The sequence below is a fragment of the Ornithodoros turicata genome, chromosome 3, assembly GCF_037126465.1.
Source record: "Ornithodoros turicata isolate Travis chromosome 3, ASM3712646v1, whole genome shotgun sequence".
Classification (NCBI taxonomy): domain Eukaryota; kingdom Metazoa; phylum Arthropoda; class Arachnida; order Ixodida; family Argasidae; genus Ornithodoros; species Ornithodoros turicata.
This window is the reverse complement of record NC_088203.1, coordinates 47180899-47198053: the sequence shown is the minus strand read 5'-3', so window position 1 is coordinate 47198053 and position 17155 is coordinate 47180899. Positions and strand designations below refer to the sequence as shown.

Sequence of the window (17155 nt, the reverse complement as noted above, 5' to 3'; positions counted from 1 at the left end):
CCTTCGCCAACGGAGGTTTTCAGTCCCACAAATAGGCACGTACACGAATCACTTCCACCGCTCCAAATCACGTGGCCCTGTGACGTGAAATGAGCGTCGTACTCCCTGCGTTCCCGGCCGCCACGGTTTCAGTTTTGACTGGTTTGCATATCGAAATTCGGGAATGGATACCTTTACGCTCGTGCGTGGTTCATCATTCGTTAAAAGTGGAATGGCTTTCAACTAGGATATTGTCTCATACTGCTGTCTCGCCCTTGCCCGAAAGCTCATAACTAAAGAGTTAATTATGAAGTTATTGATAACTATTCATCTTGTAGATACATGCTTTCTTCGAGAGGATGTCCAAGGAGGAGAACACATTGCAATAATGGAATCTATGCCGCCCTCACTGCTTCAAAAATATGTAAAGGATAAAAAACACGCTATACGCACGTAAGGAAGAAACGCGGCGTTGCGACATGACACGACGACATGACGACGTTCGAGCATTGTTAAATGTACCGAAGAAGACGAGAGCTCATGGCATCATCGCTCGCGCCGCCATTCTTGGTCGCCCACCGCGCGACTACATCTCGTTCATTCTTTCACTTGCTCTTGGTGAATAAACGTCATGTCCTCATCCGTGATCGCTACCCTGTCTTCCATAAACTGTGGCCGTGATCAGGGACTTATCTGGCGCTCGAAAACGACGTTGGGCACTCCTCGTGTACGCAATTTCTCGATACCTTGGAAGTAGATCCAGAGAAGTTTCAGTTTCGTCAAGTCACATCTCCGCGGTTCGGGGTCTAGTCTCGATACGCAATGACCCCAAGGAGGAGCTTCTTCGTGGCATGCCAAGCTGCCTTCGTCACCGGGACCCAACTTTGGATACTCTCGAGTTCCCTCCTGATTAAGCTTCGACTGGCAATGCTGACTCAACTTCCACCTCGGAAGAAATCGCAACGTCTGCCTCTGTTCGTGCCAGGGCACATCGTATTGCCAGGCATAGTTACACCTGTTCAATGTCGCCCTCTTCTCCGACACATTTTCACAAGGTCGTTCACGGCGCGCGGTGGCAGCGGTGGCGGTGGCTGCCTGAGGGCGGCTTTCGTTCGTGAGGTTTCTCGGAGGTCTACCGGCACCGTGCTAGCGTGAGGCCACGCACGAACTGCCACTGGGGACGATTCCTTAAACTTGAAGCAATTCGACACACACACCGTTCCAGGTGCAGTGTATTGAGTTTGTCTACTAGCCTAACGTGTCAGCGGTGACACCCGAGGACAAGAAAACGAGGAGGGAGTACTTCATGCACTAAGAACGTTCTTTGGCTGGGTTTCGGAGGGTAGAAATGTGACAATATAACGTTGGGCAATTAAAGTTTTGTTTGCAACTACCCCGCCGTGAAGGCAATGCGCCAGGCTCACGTCAAATTAGCTGTGCTATGTTTCAGTGCGGAAGCGAGACTTTTCATTTATTACCCCATTTCTGGTGTGTGTTTATATTGTTCAAGGAGTGCATTGTTCACTACCAACAGGGAAACCTGGATTTCAACAGTACCATGGGCCTCAAATACATGAAACAGGTTTTCGACGAAACCTTGCGCATGTACCCTCCAGGCGTCACGTAAGTATACTCTCCCATCTCAGACTGTGAAGGAAGCATACTTTGGTTCTGTGCGAGTGCAGAAATATTTTTGACGGGGGTACAGGAGATATGTTGACTCACATTACGAGGTATTACACTTAACAGGTTTACAACACGGAGAGCATTAGAAGACGTCGAGTACAAGGGTCTGAAGATCAAGGCAGGAACATGCATCATGGCTCCCACGTATCAGATTCACATGGATCAGAGATACTGGCCGGATCCCGAGAGGTTCGATCCCGAAAGGTAAAAAATGCCGCTCGGAAAAGTGTCGTGTGCTTGCGTTCATATCATAATTATGCTACATGAAGGACAAGACAACGCGACAAGGTCATAGTTATTGTTCCGGGATAAAAAGTTCCGAAAACATAAACAGGTAAAATGTAAAGCATTTCGGATTTACCGAAAACACTCGGCTGTTCCACTAATCGTGAACCGAGAAAGAAAGGCCACCCGCTGACGACTGGTTGATGGGGTTCTTTTGTTACTTTTCTCGCTGGTTAGCGGCCCCGTCACGATGACCCAAATTCACTGCACCACAAGTCTGTACCTTCACAATGCGCGATGCGTCCGTGCAATGCCCTGCCATTGGTAAAAGACACCTCGATATTGTAGTCACTGCATAGGGTACCTAATTTAGTGACCCTAGTCCCCATACCATTTTGGGTCATTTCAGTCATTTCCCACGTGCACTTAGCGTCCAGCGCACCCAGGTTTTTGCTTTGGCTTTTGCTGTTGACCATTTTTCACCATTCCAGCGTTGTTAGTTCACATTCGCGAAACACAAACACCTCTGTATGATAACATACTGAAAATAAGCATCTCAAATAAGTTACTAAATACTCCCCGAAAAGGTAATTCTGTAGAGTACTAAATAGTTAACTGCCAGAAGTGGTTGAGTAGAGTACTAGATACTATAAAAAGTATTTGATACTTCCAAAATACTTTATTGTTTTAACTTTGACAGATTATTACTAGAACATCTTATTTCCTCCAAGCAAAAGCCGTCCTTCAACACTGCAGTAAGCAAGGTTCCCCTTCTTCCGCAAGACGTCGACATCGCCCACAGTGCTAGAAAGCATTTCGACAGGTGCACTTGAAGGCGCAGCTACGTTACATCTTAAAAGCAGTTCGTGCAGTGACTAGTACCATACAACCGTACGCACGTCCTTTGCCATGTCATCCGACCCAAAGTTTACGGCGTGTGCACTGCTCTCAGTGTCGTTCCTTCTGTTGTAACTTCCTAAATGGAAGAAGTGGTCGGCGACAGCCTCAGGTCCGCCACTCTCATCTTGCAGACTGGGTCGCTGTACCGTGGCAACTTCTCGCAGCTTCTGGTAGCTCGCGGCCCACGCCACTCGCCAAGCTCGCGATCGGTCGATTGCGAAACCGAAAGTGTGATTTCCTGAACTTACTCCTGAGTTGTGTAGGTCACGTGACAGGGTTGTACCACGTGACCCTAGAGTAGCTAACCAGTAGCGCTTATCGTATCGGGGAAGGGCAAGAGCTGTGTCCGGCAGGATGAAATGACTGGTACGGCAAACGACTGCGAACAGATGAAAGAACGAAAGGAAGGAAAAAGAACAACAAAACAAAGATCGTGAAACATACCGCGATAAGGTTTGCCAACATCCCGTATGACGTTTTTCTGAGGGCAGAGATATCGACGTCACCGTCGCTCTTTTTGTGATCACTCTGTTTTTCCAGCGGACGGCCCAGGTGAAATACTTGGTGCTATAGCACGCGCTGAGATTACTTGCTTCATCAGTGGTTCGAGCGGATCATGTGGTGATCAGGCTTTAATATTTCAATTGCAGTGTGCTGCCTAAAATCAATAATTAAAAAGTTGATTAAAATATATATCTAAAATATAAAATATATCTGTTAATTGGTCCCCCAACTGAGGAAAAAATTGGATTCCTAATAGCAGCCCCGCCGAATAATCGAATGCCAAAAGTAAAACCGCCCTAAGGAAGCTCCCTTTTTTATGAAAATTTGATGCATATAAAACGAAAACCACTATACAGGGCGTCCAAGCTAAGTGTGAACATATTTTGTTTAATATATTTAAATATATATACGAAGGGCACGAAGGTCTTTCCGTGGTGTCTTAGGACACCCTGACGGGAGGCATCACGTGCCACGTGAGCTTTTGACGCCATCCGCTCAAACGTTGCCTGCCTGCGTACTGCTGATGATGGCCCAACAAGGCCGAAACAGCTGTCCAGTACCGGCATGGCGACGTTTGACTTACAAACATATGCTATACGTGCAGCCAAAGGCGCTCCTGCTAATTTTTTCCCTTATACACTTGACTGGCTTTGCACTGGGCTTTCAGTGGTGTCTTAGGACACCCTGACAGGAGGCATCACGTGCCACGTGACCTTCTGACGCCATCCGCTCAAACGTTACCTGCCTGTGTACTGCTGATGATGGCCCAACAAGGCCGAAACAGCTGTCCAGTACTGGCATGGCGACGTTTGATTTACAAGCATATGCTATACGTGCAGCCAAAGAGCTCCTGCTAATTTTTTCGCTTATACACTTGACTGGCTTTGCACTGGGCTTTCAGTGATGCCTTAGGACACCCTGACGGGAGGCATCACGCATCACGCATATGGTGAAGGGCACTTCTTAGGAGGGCATTAGCAAATTCCTAAGACAATGTCTTAATTAACTTTCAATAATTAATTTTTAATTATGAAAGCTACGAAGTTGTCTGTGGTGTCGCGCAGAGACGATAGCGCGCGAGTGTAGGAAGCACCATGGGGATCGCTATCAATCAGAGTTCGAGGTAACTCGTTACAAGTAACTCGTTACTGTAACTAAGTTCCTTTTTTTGGTAACTTGTAACTTAACTCTGTACTTTTGCGCCGTGGTAACTTTCAGAGGAACTCGTTCCGTTTTCAGGTAACTTTGCCAAAGTAAGTTAAGTTGAGTTCCAAGTTACTTTTAACTCGCTTTTCAGTCACGTCCACATATTTTCTTGCTTTCTCTCCGGTTCCTTCATGGCATTTTTTCGCATAAAATATGATTTTCCATCAATGACAGTATTTTATTCAGGAAGTAGGAACCGCTGCCATTGAAATGAAGCTGAACCATTGTGCGCCCACAGGGGGTAAGGTGCAAAGCGTTCGAATAGACCTCTACCAGAGAAACGTCATCATGACATTGGCAGACAAACTGAAACCGAAACAAATCGGAAGGAGGGCTGGGTTCCACGAACGGGCACTTCTTCGCTGTCTCCCATTGAAAGCAATTGAAAGAAAAGTAGGACCGAGGGTCGTAACCGTGGCTTTCGAGCGCGACCTTGTTCACCTGTAGCTTCGAGCGTAGTTCAATTCTATCAAATTTTGGCGCTGTCGAACACTAGACGTCATTTGTTTACAAACAGGGAGAGGTCTATTGTTGGACATAAACGAAAACGATCTAAGCGTGTTGCACTCCTCCGCGGGCAACTCAAGGTCTAACTCAACTGCTCACGCGCGCTGCACCTGCGTAGTGCTACTTTGTGTCCGGAGTAACTTCGAAGTAACTCGTTCTTTTTTTTAAGTAACTCAGTAACTGCGAGTTACATTTCATGTTGAAGAACTTCGTTATTAACTTAGTTACATTTTGCACACGGTAACGTAACTTGTAACGAGTTCTTTTTGACGGGTAACTTCTCAATCTATATGCTATCAATAAAGGATTCTGGAATGGGATGTCTGGCTGAGCGGACACAACATTTTGGCGACGTCGGGAAGAACCTATCTTCTGCGAGATGTTTTTGGATTGAGGACTCATTCGCCAACGTTACTTTCTAAACGTCATGAGCTTCCCCGGACTTCCTGCTGTGCCGCCGTTTCTTGAGCGACCGGGCAAGCCTCCCGTTCCATGGAGTCAATGGCGGCTGATGTTCGATAATTTTATGCTTGCCATCGACGGAATATCGTACAGGCCCGATCGTCAAAGGGCAATGCTCCTTCATGCTCTTCGGACGGAAGGACAAATAATTTTCTACACGTTGTCAGTTCCTGCCGTACCGTCGGAACAAAGCAGCGGAGACTCCACCAAAGCCACAGTAAATGTGTATAAAGAAGCTTTGGCAACACTTGAAAAGCGGTATGCCGAGAGTTATGTTGGAGCGCAGGAAATTGCGTCAGCGTTCTCAGCTGCCGGACGAAAGTATCGATGAATACGTGACTGCTCTTCGAGGTCTCGCCATTACCTGCAATTACGGGACCATGGTTGACGAAACGCTACGGGACCAACTTGTGGACAAGGCCCTCCTGCCCCAAGTACGCGAGCGACTTCTACTGGAAGGATCAGCACTTACTTTGGAAAGGGCTACACAGATCGCGAGTCATGTTGAGCAGAGCGGCAAGGAAGCCCAGCGGATCTTGCAGGAGAACACAGCTGCGGTTGAAAAAGTGTTCAAGAAGCCGTTCAAGAGATCGGCTGGCAAGCCCGCAACTCCCAAGCCCCAAGCTGAAGGGAAGAATGCAACTACTTGCTTTCGTTGTGGTTCACCGTACCATCTGGCCAACCCGCAGGAATGCAAAGCCAGGCACAAAGAATGTTTTAAGTGCAAGAAAATTGGGCATTTCGGAGCCGTATGCCGAGGTGCAAAAAAGCAGCAACGCGGTGCCACTCGCGAAGTCGTAACTGAAGGCGCACATCACGAGGATTACCCGTCCAGGACAGAACCTGCAATACTATTGGAAGTGCAATCATCTGCGGCGAAGGCTATCCACATTACAGCAGAAGCCGGCGGGAAGGATGTCACGTTTTTAATAGACACGGGTTCGTCAGTTTCCATAATTTCGTCGGTTGTGTATCAGTCCACATACGCCGAGAAGTTCATCCTGCAGCCTGCGTCAATCGAACTTCACGACTATTCGAGGAAAGAGATCCCAGTGCGAGGGTGCGTCATCCTACCTGTCAAGTACAAGACACGTAGCGCGACCCTTCTCTTTTACGTCGTACATCATGGAACGACACTATTGGGGCTCGACGCAGTTGCTGCGCTAGACTTGCAGATTGACGGGGCACTTTTACAGTGCCTGGAGACAGCAGTTACAACCGGTGCCAGCGAGTGAATAGCAAAGTGCGAGTTTGCGAACCTGTTTTCGCCGGAGCTGGGCCTAGATAAAGGCTACGAGCACAAAGTCAAAGTACGGACAGACGTGCAGCCTAAAACTACTAAGCTCCGAAGGCTACCCCTACAGATACGTGACGATGTGTCTAAAGAACTAAAGAAACTGCTGGATATGGACGTCATTGAGGCTATTGATGCATCGCCGTGGGTATCGCCACTTGTCGTGGCCAAGAAAAAGGATGGTCGGATCAGGCTATGCGTAGATCTGCGGGCGCCAAACAAAGCTGTCGTGCCAGATTGCTACCTATTGCCGAATATGGAAGAGCTGCTGAACAAGTTGTCCGGTGCAAAGATATTTTCCAAGTTGGACTCAACAGCAGCATACCACCAGCTCTTACTGGCCGAAGATAGCAGAGATCTCACTGCGTTTATAACGCACGAAGGGCTATTCCGGTACAAGAGATTGTGCTTCGGGCTGGCCACCGCGCCATCTGCATTTCAGAAGCTTTTGGCTGATGTGCTGAAAGGATGTACAGGGGCGTTACACTATCTGGACGATATCATCATATTTGGGAAGAATGAAGAAGAGCATGAACAGAATCTGCGTTCAGTTTTGCAACGGATCTCTGATGCAGGGTTACGGTTAAATCACAAGTGCGTTTTTGGCGTCAACGAGCTCTCTTTTATCGGTCACACAGTAAAGGAAGGAAAAGTGTTTCCACTCGAGACCAACATCAAAGCTATTTTAGAAGCCACAGCACCATCAGATTTACGTACATTGAGGTCATTTCTGGGAATGAGTGGCCACTACGCCAAATTCATAAAGAATTATGCAGATGTGGTGGAACCTCTGCGTGAACTGCTGCGAGGCGCAGACGCTTTCCACTGGAATCCACGAGCTCAAGCAAGTTTTGAGAAGGTTAAAAGACTCATCTCCACATGTTCAGCCCTCAGCATGTTCGAGCCAGCGTTACCTGTTACCGTCACTACAGACGTCTCCGCTTATGGGTTTGGTGCTGTTTTGCGTCAGCGGGATGGCAGCATTTTCCACACGGTTATCCTTCGCATTCCTGGCGTTAACTCCCCAGGAACGGAAATACTCAGCTGGAGAAAGAGAGGCCCTCGCATGCATTTGGGCAGTTGAACACTGGCATGTATACCTTTGGGGTCGTCCGTTCACATTAGAGACTGATCACCAAGCCCTTCAGACGTTGTTAACAACTCAGGGCACCGGACACCGACCGCTACGAATATCACGATGGGTCTCACGGCATGTGAGTTACAATTTCACTGTCGTCTACAAAAAAGGGAAAGATAACGAAATTGCAGACGCGTTGTCGCGACTGCCACTTCCATATCATGCACAGGAGCCCTTCGAAGACGACGTATTGTGCATCGTCACAGAATGCATCTCAAAGGAGCAGCTCCAGCGTGAGACAACTTCCGACTCAGTAATGCAGGACGTTCTGCGCTACATACGAAGAGCATGGCCTTCGAAAGCGGCTCTTCGAGACAACGCTGTGCCGTTCTTTAAGGTTCGCACGGAGCTGTCAGAAGTTGATGGACTGCTGCTGCGCGGGGATACGATTGTTGTGCCACCTGCGTTAGTGTCAAGGGTAATTGGCCGGGCGCATAAGGCACATCCGGGCATAGTGCGTACAAAGCAGCGCTTGCGTCAACTGTACTGGTGGCCTGCGATGGACAGCAGCGTTGAAACTACTTTCCGGGGCTGCGACATATGCCAAACAGCGGACAAGTCCGCGAAGACGGCACCTGCTCCACTCACTCCTGTAAAACTTCCAGAGGGACCTTGGGAAAAAGTCAGCATGGACGTCGTTGGTCCTTTTGAAACGGCTCCACAGAACTGCCGGTACATGATCACCTTGATAGACTACCATGGTCGGTGGCCCGAACTGTGCTTTTCGAATACAGTCACAACTGCAACTGTCATCGGGTTTCTGCGCCAAATCTTCAGCAGGGAAGGCCACCCCGTTGAAATTGTGACTGATAACGGCTGCCAATTCATTTCCCAGGAGTTTCGTGCTTTTCTCCAAGAACGAGGAATTCGCCACATACGCTCCTCAGTCTACCATCCACAAGGAAATGGCATGATCGAGAGGTTCAACAAGGTACTTTTTAACAAGGTAAGTTTCGTCCAAGAGAACTATCCAATCAAAGAGGCCGTACTGGAATACATCGGGGTGTATCGTGCTACACCTCACGCGTCAAAGGGGACTACCTCCAGCTTTTCTGTTACATGGAAGAGAACACGACTAAACACCACCGGTTTTCCAATACGAAAATTTTTGACCGAGCCAGCATCGGAAATGAATCGCCTCCCGAAAAGAATTGAGAAGAAACAAGCCCGTCTTAAAGCTTACGTTGATCCGAAAAGCGCAAAGCAACAACACTTCGAACCAGGCGACTTTCTGCGTGTCAAGCTTCCTGGACACACCTATAAAGGTCAACTCCAGTACTCCGAACCCAGGAAGATCATCGAAAAACGGAGGAACAATTCGTTCCTTCGAGACGATAACAGAATTTGGAACAGCAGCAAGCTTCCTAAGGTTCCGAAAGAAGCGTTGCCAAAACTACTGCGAAGGCCCATTACCGGATCGGATGGAACACAAGTGTCTATGTACTGGAACGTACCTTCGGATGAAACCCCTCATCAGACTTCAGACGCCAGTTGGCCGGATGACAACGGATGTGGAGCCGGGGCCGCCACAGCCCAGTCCAGGCAAGCTGATGACGAACCTGCTCAAAACTCTGCCACCACGAGCGGAACGACTCAGAAAACGAAGACGGACAAGGTGGACGTTCCTCCTCAGGAAGTGCAGCTTAGACGTAGCTCAAGAACGAGGAAGCGACCTCAACGTTTGGGTTTTTGTTGAATGGGTTTATTGTGTGTGTTATCGTTGTTTTTGTCGCGAGGGGGAAATGTGGTGTCGCGCAGAGACGATAGCGCGCGAGTGTAGGAAGCACCATGGGGGATCGCTATCAATAAAGGATCCTGGAATGGGATGTCTGGCTGAGCGGACACAACATTGTCCCAATGAGAACATCTGTTCCTTTTGGCCACCTGATGTCGTAGCCGTTTACAGAAGAAAAATCCGTTCGGTAGATCGCGTGCAAAAAATTCGTGAAGGAACACCGTTTTTTTTTTCCTTTATTTTGTTGATTGCGCATCTTGTGCCTATCAACATTGTGCCACACTGCGTGAAGCAGGTACAGGTATCGCTGTCTTCGCATACTGAGGGCGAGAAGGCGTGTTCTTTACTTTTTGTTTCGGGGTATGTGGTTCTACCGTCGTCTCTCTCATTTCTTCCGAGCAAAAATCAGTTTTAGGAATGAAGAACGAAAGTACAGAACGAACGAAATTACAGAATAATAAAAAAGCATAACATCCGAAACACACTTTATTTCGAAAACCCTAGTCATAGTGAATTTACAACATTGCAGCTGTTATAAGAAAAAGACACACTTCGCGGGCTCTTTATCGAATTTCATCTGCTTTACCTCCGTGTTCCCAGTCTTTCTCTCTCTCTCTCTCTCAGTCCGCGAAGGAGTTTCGGGTATGAGTAGCGTACAGGTGTGGACAGATGGAGAGAGCACAGCAGGAAGAAATGGGGGTTTAACAGGGGGTTTAACATGCGTCCTAGGCAGACTTGAGAGGGAACTGTGCCGACATTCGTGTAGAAAGTCTTCGGAAAACCCAGGAAAAACCTCGGACAGCACAGCCGGTGGTAGGATTCGAACCCACCACCTCCCAGTCTTCAGCACGACCTTGGCTACCACCAACGAGTGGGAGGCCTTTGCCCGCCTGGCCACGCCGCTGGTGTTCTCCGTTGTCTTCTTTTCGTTTTACCATGGGGAGTGTTCGCTTGATGGGTTTATCGGTGGCGTCTATTTGATGTGTGATCTGCCTGCCCGTGTGGCAGCATGTTGCTCTGGGTGACCGTACGCCCTGCGACGACATCACAGAGAAATGTGCCGACATTTGCCATACAGCGTATGAGGGGAAAGGGGAAAACCCAGGGGAAAGATCGAGTGTCAGGACACGAACCCGGTCACCTACCAGTCTCTGCCTGTCGTCAAGGCGATCGAGTGTTGATATTCATATGAATACCTGTCTTATCTTGGCACTGTCACTTACACCACGAGACATTGTTCTTGAGCTCACTGGCGTTGTTTTTGGTACGCTCTCACGAAATGCATGCTTTCCACTTCCAATACATGGTTCGGTATGCTCTAAAATTATGTGCCCACCTCTGTGAGGCTGACAACGGCGAGCCCTCTCATCAGCACCACCACCACCGTTGCTGTTTGTGAAAATATGTCTACCACCATGGATATGAAACACGTGCCTTGGCCGACTGACAGGTCATACCAACGCTAACGCCAGTAGCAACACTAATCGACGTATCCGTGTGCTATAGTTTTGTGTGTTTGAGAGTTTTTGGCGTGTCTTGCTAAACGACATTTTGGTACGTGTTTGCGCGCACTATACTACTGATATTGCGCTTTCATTGCGTTCGCTTCTTGTAAACATGGGAAATTGTAACATTTAGAATTAAATATATGTCATTCTAGACTTTCGAGACTGACCATTGTTTCCTACCAGCAATCTATAACTTGCACACAAAAAAGAAAGAAAAAAGAGCACACACAAAACAAGACCCAAACCCCGACTCATATCCCACTGTAGGATGATCATATCGTACTTCTCCAAAAGTACATATCAGCGAACTCACACCGTATCTCAACCATTCGGTATTCTTATATAGGTTCAGTCCTGAAAACAGGGCGCATCAACACCCAATGGCATACCAGGCATTTGGCATGGGACCGCGTAACTGCGTGGGAATGCGTTTGGCCATCCTGGAAATCATGTACACTGTTGCAAGGATGCTGCTCAAGTTTCGGATTGAACTTGGAGACTCCCAGGAGGTATTTTATGGGACATCAGTCTCAACACCTTGTCCGTGTATTTGTGTGTGCGTGTGTTGCAGCAATGGGTTGCAATGTTGCATGATCGTTATGGCTGCAAAAAACTTCAATAAAACTTCGGGTAAGTGTCTATCAGTCTGCGAAGTTTTGGGTGGGATAAACCGCGCCTTCTATTTTTACGATGCGATCGATATGTGTAATGTTTTCTAGACTAACCCTGTAGATGAGGAATAGTAAATGACCGACTACTGTGCGCTGGGGGACGCCACAGGTGACAAGTGCAAATGAGCAAAAGGTGTTGGCAAAAACACATTGGTGAAGATTAGACCAAACATTAGGGATATATCTAATGGTGAGTGCGTCGATGTTCCGTCACGACGTTCAGGGACAATGTTCGATCATCCTCACTATACTTAGGGATACTGAGGGTAGGGAGGATATCTATACTGAAGCTTGCAGCTTTGATAGATAGAAATAAGCTATTTGTAGCTTATTTGTATCTAAACTGTGGTGTAACAGGAAATGTTCCCCCTACTACTGTGGTCTTACTGATACGTCTTTACTGGACCTACAGAGTGTACCTGGTGCACTTTATCAGAACTGATAGTTACGAATCAAGACAATTTTTTTAAAAATCAGAAGTGCCAATTTTTCTGTGCTCTACTATGCTTTTATGCCTTTGTGCCAGATTGACACAAAGAGTGTGACATCAGGGCCAGATGTTACTGGAGGGCCACTGCCTTTCCTCTAAGTCAGCGTCCCTTAGGATGTCTCACCCCGTTCATAGGGCCTTTGTCGTCTGAAAGAGTGTGTCCAGTTGTGGCAGTTGCACCATCGGCGGTCACAGAAGTTTCGATGACCCATCCTTTGTTATGTACATTGAATCAGGTCAGGGCTCAGAGCGAAGTGTAGACCGTGCTCGAACTTTGTCAGAGCTGTCTAATCTGATTAGAGAGGCTATTCAAATTTGGCTGTCTTCTGGTAAGACCGAATTGGTGTGCAGTACGTAGATGACTGAGGAACTTGAGAGCATTGAAAACATGCTAAGAAGTAACCACCTGAAGTAAAACACTGTTCCAGAAAGACTGTTCCAATAAATAGGTCACAAATTTGCATCTTTCCTCTTTTTGTCTCTTGACAACCCCTGGGATACCATATCAGTATACAGGGTGTCCCACCGAAAAAGGACCGGGGGCTACAGTTTGACAGTTGTGTGGTCTATCCAAGAATATTTTTTCATCGCCCCTTGTTAATTAATTAGCGGTAATTAATTTTCTAGCTTTTTAATTATAAAAGCTACGAAGTTATTCCAATGAGAACATCTGATCTCTTCGGTCGCCTGATACCGAAGCCGTTTTCAGAACGAAAATCCATTCGATAGATCGTTCGTAAAAAAATCATGAAGGAACACCTTTCATTTTTTCGTTATTTTGTTCATTGCGCACTCTAGAGACGCGTCTTTCCTTCACCCCTAAAACGAGACGATGGAAGAGCACACTATATCGCCTCTTGCGTCCTGGAAAAAGATTAAATGAAAACAGAAAATGCAACCCAAGATAAAGGCAGTTGCGATAGAGTCACCCGATACATTTGTTTTGTTTTGTTTCCGCAAGTTAAAGCTCATCTTCGACGCATGAGGCGGCACTGTGCTCTTTCACTCCCTCATATTGGGGATGAAGAAAATACGCGTCTTCGAAGATACGCAATGAACAAAATAAAGAAAAAAGTGCTGTCTATGGAACGGATATTTCTTCTGAAAACGGCTTTGGTATCAGGTGACTGAAGAGATCAGATGTTCTCATTGAGACAACTTCGTAGCTTTTATAATTAAAATGTTAGAAAATTAAGTACCGCTAATTAATTAACAAGGGGCGATGAAAAAAATATTTTTGGGTAGACCACACAACTGCCAAACACGTACAGTTGTTTCCATTTGTGTCCAGCACTCCGTTTTTCTTTAGCCCCCGGGACTTTTTCGGTGGGGCACCCTGTATAATATAACCGTACTACTACTTTCACTCACGTAGCACCTTGAAGTGTTATGTATTTATAATACATGTGAATCAAAGTACTGCCTATTTCTATTACAAACTGAATCTTCACAATTATTGTGTACTGCTGTTATAATACGAATATGAATATTACTGCCCATCCCTGACTGTATAATACTGTTCATTGCGCAGGGAAAAATGAACATGGGCTACTACGCCATGGTATCGGTTCCAGGCAACGACCTCTGGATCAAGATCTACAAGATCTGAGTACATGAGCACAATCACTGCAAACAGAGGCAGGTGGCAGCAGTATAAACGCAGGAGCTCATACCAACAGATTCTCAACAGATTCTCAACTCAACCACTGAGCTTTGAAAAACGAACAAAAACAAAGAACAATAAAACTCAATAAAAAACAGGAAGAAACCGGGTAACCTGACCTGAGCAGCACTTCCAGCACAATCGTACGAACTTTGTCGTGTCTCTGACTGAAATGTGGTTAAGAACTGCTTCTTTCGTGCGTCGCCAGGTAAGGAACGGTGTTGCAGATTTGAAATTTCGTATTTGATTTACATTCTTATTGAAATCCACGTGAAGGAGACATGGGTTGATTCGGATTTGATTGGCTGTCAATTAATGGGCAAGTCTTGGCTCTGGATGGGGTTAGGTTTTTGCGTAAGGATATTAATTCGGATTGAATTTGTAAAGAAGGTTTTGGTTCAAACTGAGGAATTTGGATCACGATTGAACCCGTTTTCTAGAGATTGGTTGACTCCCTAACTGAAAAATAAAAATACTCCCATAACGTAAAAACCCGACTAGGGGACAAAAAAACGACAACACAGACAAGGTCCCAAAATAAAAAATACTGCTCATTTTTAACGGCGCCTTCATGAGCAGTAATACCGTAGCACCATACGGTAGTACCGTACCGAGCGGTAGGGTACCGATAATAGTAGTCTCGGAACAGGAGCATAATACTTCGTTCTGTTCGATTCTACTGTGAAGCTGCGATCTTGTCAAGATACTCAACAACATGCTCATTGCAGGGCCCCGATCTTCACCTTTCAAATAGCGATCGTTATCGTTATATTGAAAGTTCGAGCGCTCGAAAGCTGCTTTGATAGGCTCGCGCGAGAGCTCGTGTCGAATGACGAGCTGAAGTGATGCATTTAACGCGCGCTATGGGATAACGACAAGTTGAAGATCGGACCCCTGAGCGTGCCAGTGAGGGTCCCTGTAATCTTTGAACGGCGTCCTGAATGCGTCTCCCTTTACGCGGCGCCTATCCATTTGATCATCATCGAAGCTTTTTCCAAGGTGTTGAAGCATGTCTTTTGTTTGTTTCGTTTGAGTAATTTGGTCATAGAGCTATGCTGACAGCAAAAACACGTTGGGTTGCCTTAACGTTCTATAACAGTAACTCGCGCAGAGAGTCCTACCCAACCTGAACCGAAAACCGTTATCAACCGTTATTTTTAGCCGGACCGGAACTGTATCGAACTGAAAGTATTGGCTAAATTCATGGTAAAAGTGCTAAAATCTGAACAGGGACGAAATACTTATACAAAATACGAAATACGAAAACCTTCACAATTAGAAAGGATTCCCAATTACAATGAGGCCCGAATGCTTGTTTCGAAAAACTATTGGCGCGGTAGTGCAGCGCGCGACGTGGCCATGTCTGAGTGTGCTGAGACTGCAGGCAAGTGCGCCTGTGTTGTAACTTGTAACCTGTGTTATACCTACGAGCTACTGATCATGTCGAGCATATCATCATCAGCAAGTCCTATGCATACTTTTATCTGTTACTCGAAAAAAGAAACTCTTACCGTTGCTAGATGAACTGAGCGATACCCTTGGTAAGTGGTACTCGGGCTGGGACTCTCTTCTTCCCACTTCTCTCACCAGAGGTTCGTTCGGAACCTCTATTTAGTCAAAAAGTCAAAAACTGTTCCTAGATGAAGAAAAAGAAATATTAACACTATCTAGACAACAAGAAATGGCCAAGGTAGACCACAGTTGAACCTCTGTATGCAATAGGGGGATAAGTCGACTTATCCCCTTTTTACTATTTTTGCTGCAATCACATCTACATGCCAGTATGTACCTGCCAAAGAAAATTTAGGACCGTATTGCAATTTATTGGTTCGCTACAGGAGGGTAAGAAACGGCGGCTCAGAGCCCAGTGTGTCCGAGTTCCCGAGAACATCTAACTTGTGGAGCGCCTGATCCTCAAGGACCGACGGATAATATGTCTCGAACTGGCTCGAAAGACGGACCTTTCCGTGGAAACGTTGAACACTATCATTCATGAGCACCTCCAGTTTCGGGAAGTTAGTGCCCGTTGGGTCTTGAGCCAGCTCTCCCTGTTTGACCGGCAGAGAAGACTAGAAATCTCCCAAGAGCTAAGGTACCGTTTCGACACTGAACGACAGCCGTTCCTTGATCGAATCATCACGTGCGCTGAAACGTGGCTGCACCATTTCACTTCTGAGTATAAACGCGTATCAAAACAGTGGAAGCACCCGGGCTCGCCAGTTCCCAAGAAGTTCCGAAGCACCTCATCTGCGGGAAAGGTCATGGCCACGGTTTTCTGGGACAAGGCTGGCGTTGTTATTATGGATTTTCTGCCCAGTGGTACCACCATCAATAATGCATAATACTGCCAGGTTCTCAGGGATGTGCATAAGGCGCTGAAGCAAAAGCGGCCGGGCCTAATCACCAAAGGAGTCCTCCTCCTACAGGACAATGCACGCCCGCATAGCGTGCATCTCACGACACGCACCTTACAGGAACTTGGCTGGGAGTTGCTGCCACATCCCCCTTATAGTCCAGAGCTCGCCCCCAGCGATTTCCATCTCTTCGGGCCACTGAAGGCGTTCCTTAGGGGCCGCCATTTCAGCTGCGACGACGAGGTCAAGAATGCGGTCCGATCATGGCTGCTACGCGCCGGTAAGGATTTCTACGCTGCTGGCATCCAAGCCCTCGTGAAACGCTGGGACAAGTGCATTAGTGCAGCTGGAGATTACGTTGAAAAATAAAACTAATTTATCGACTGTAAGTTCCTTTTACTTTTGCAAAAAATGACAAGTCCCGGATTGACTTGAACAGCACTGGTATATAAGTTACAGTCGGTATTACGGTTTCCCTAAGCTAAAGACAAGACAGAACAGCATGACAAAGTTGTACACTCCTCCATTCGTCATTTCAGCCTTAATACATGGAGGGTATATATGTGCAAGGAGTTGACACGTCCCCTAAAAGCAAAGAAAGAAGGAAAGAAAGGGGGGGGGGGGTAATACAAAGTGGGCTCTGATTGAACAAAAAAAGTATAACCTATGGCGTCAGAGATACAGTGTATAATACAAAAATGTGCCAAAGGTAAAGCGCAGAGAACGCGTGAAACACAACGCTTCTAACTGCCACTTTCTAGTTAGTTTACTTCTCAACATCACTTCTGCATTCGGATGTTACTCACATGTTTTATCAGCTTATATCCGGAAGG

General features: G+C 46.8%; 1 protein-coding gene across 2 annotated transcripts in view; it reads left to right on the top strand.

The window, feature by feature from the left end:
* The window catches only part of LOC135388456 (cytochrome P450 3A8-like), a 93311-nt gene extending 79197 nt beyond the window's left edge, over nucleotides 1-14114 (top strand). For both annotated transcript variants that reach the window (XM_064618030.1, XM_064618031.1), the window contains exons 11-14: nucleotides 1514-1602; nucleotides 1729-1869; nucleotides 11491-11653; nucleotides 13837-14114. In XM_064618030.1, coding sequence (XP_064474100.1) covers nucleotides 1514-1602; nucleotides 1729-1869; nucleotides 11491-11653; nucleotides 13837-13914 — 471 coding nt within the window. In that variant the 3' untranslated portion in view covers nucleotides 13915-14114. The remainder of the gene's footprint in view (nucleotides 1-1513; nucleotides 1603-1728; nucleotides 1870-11490; nucleotides 11654-13836) is intronic.
* The last annotated feature ends 3041 nt before the right edge of the window (nucleotides 14115-17155 follow it).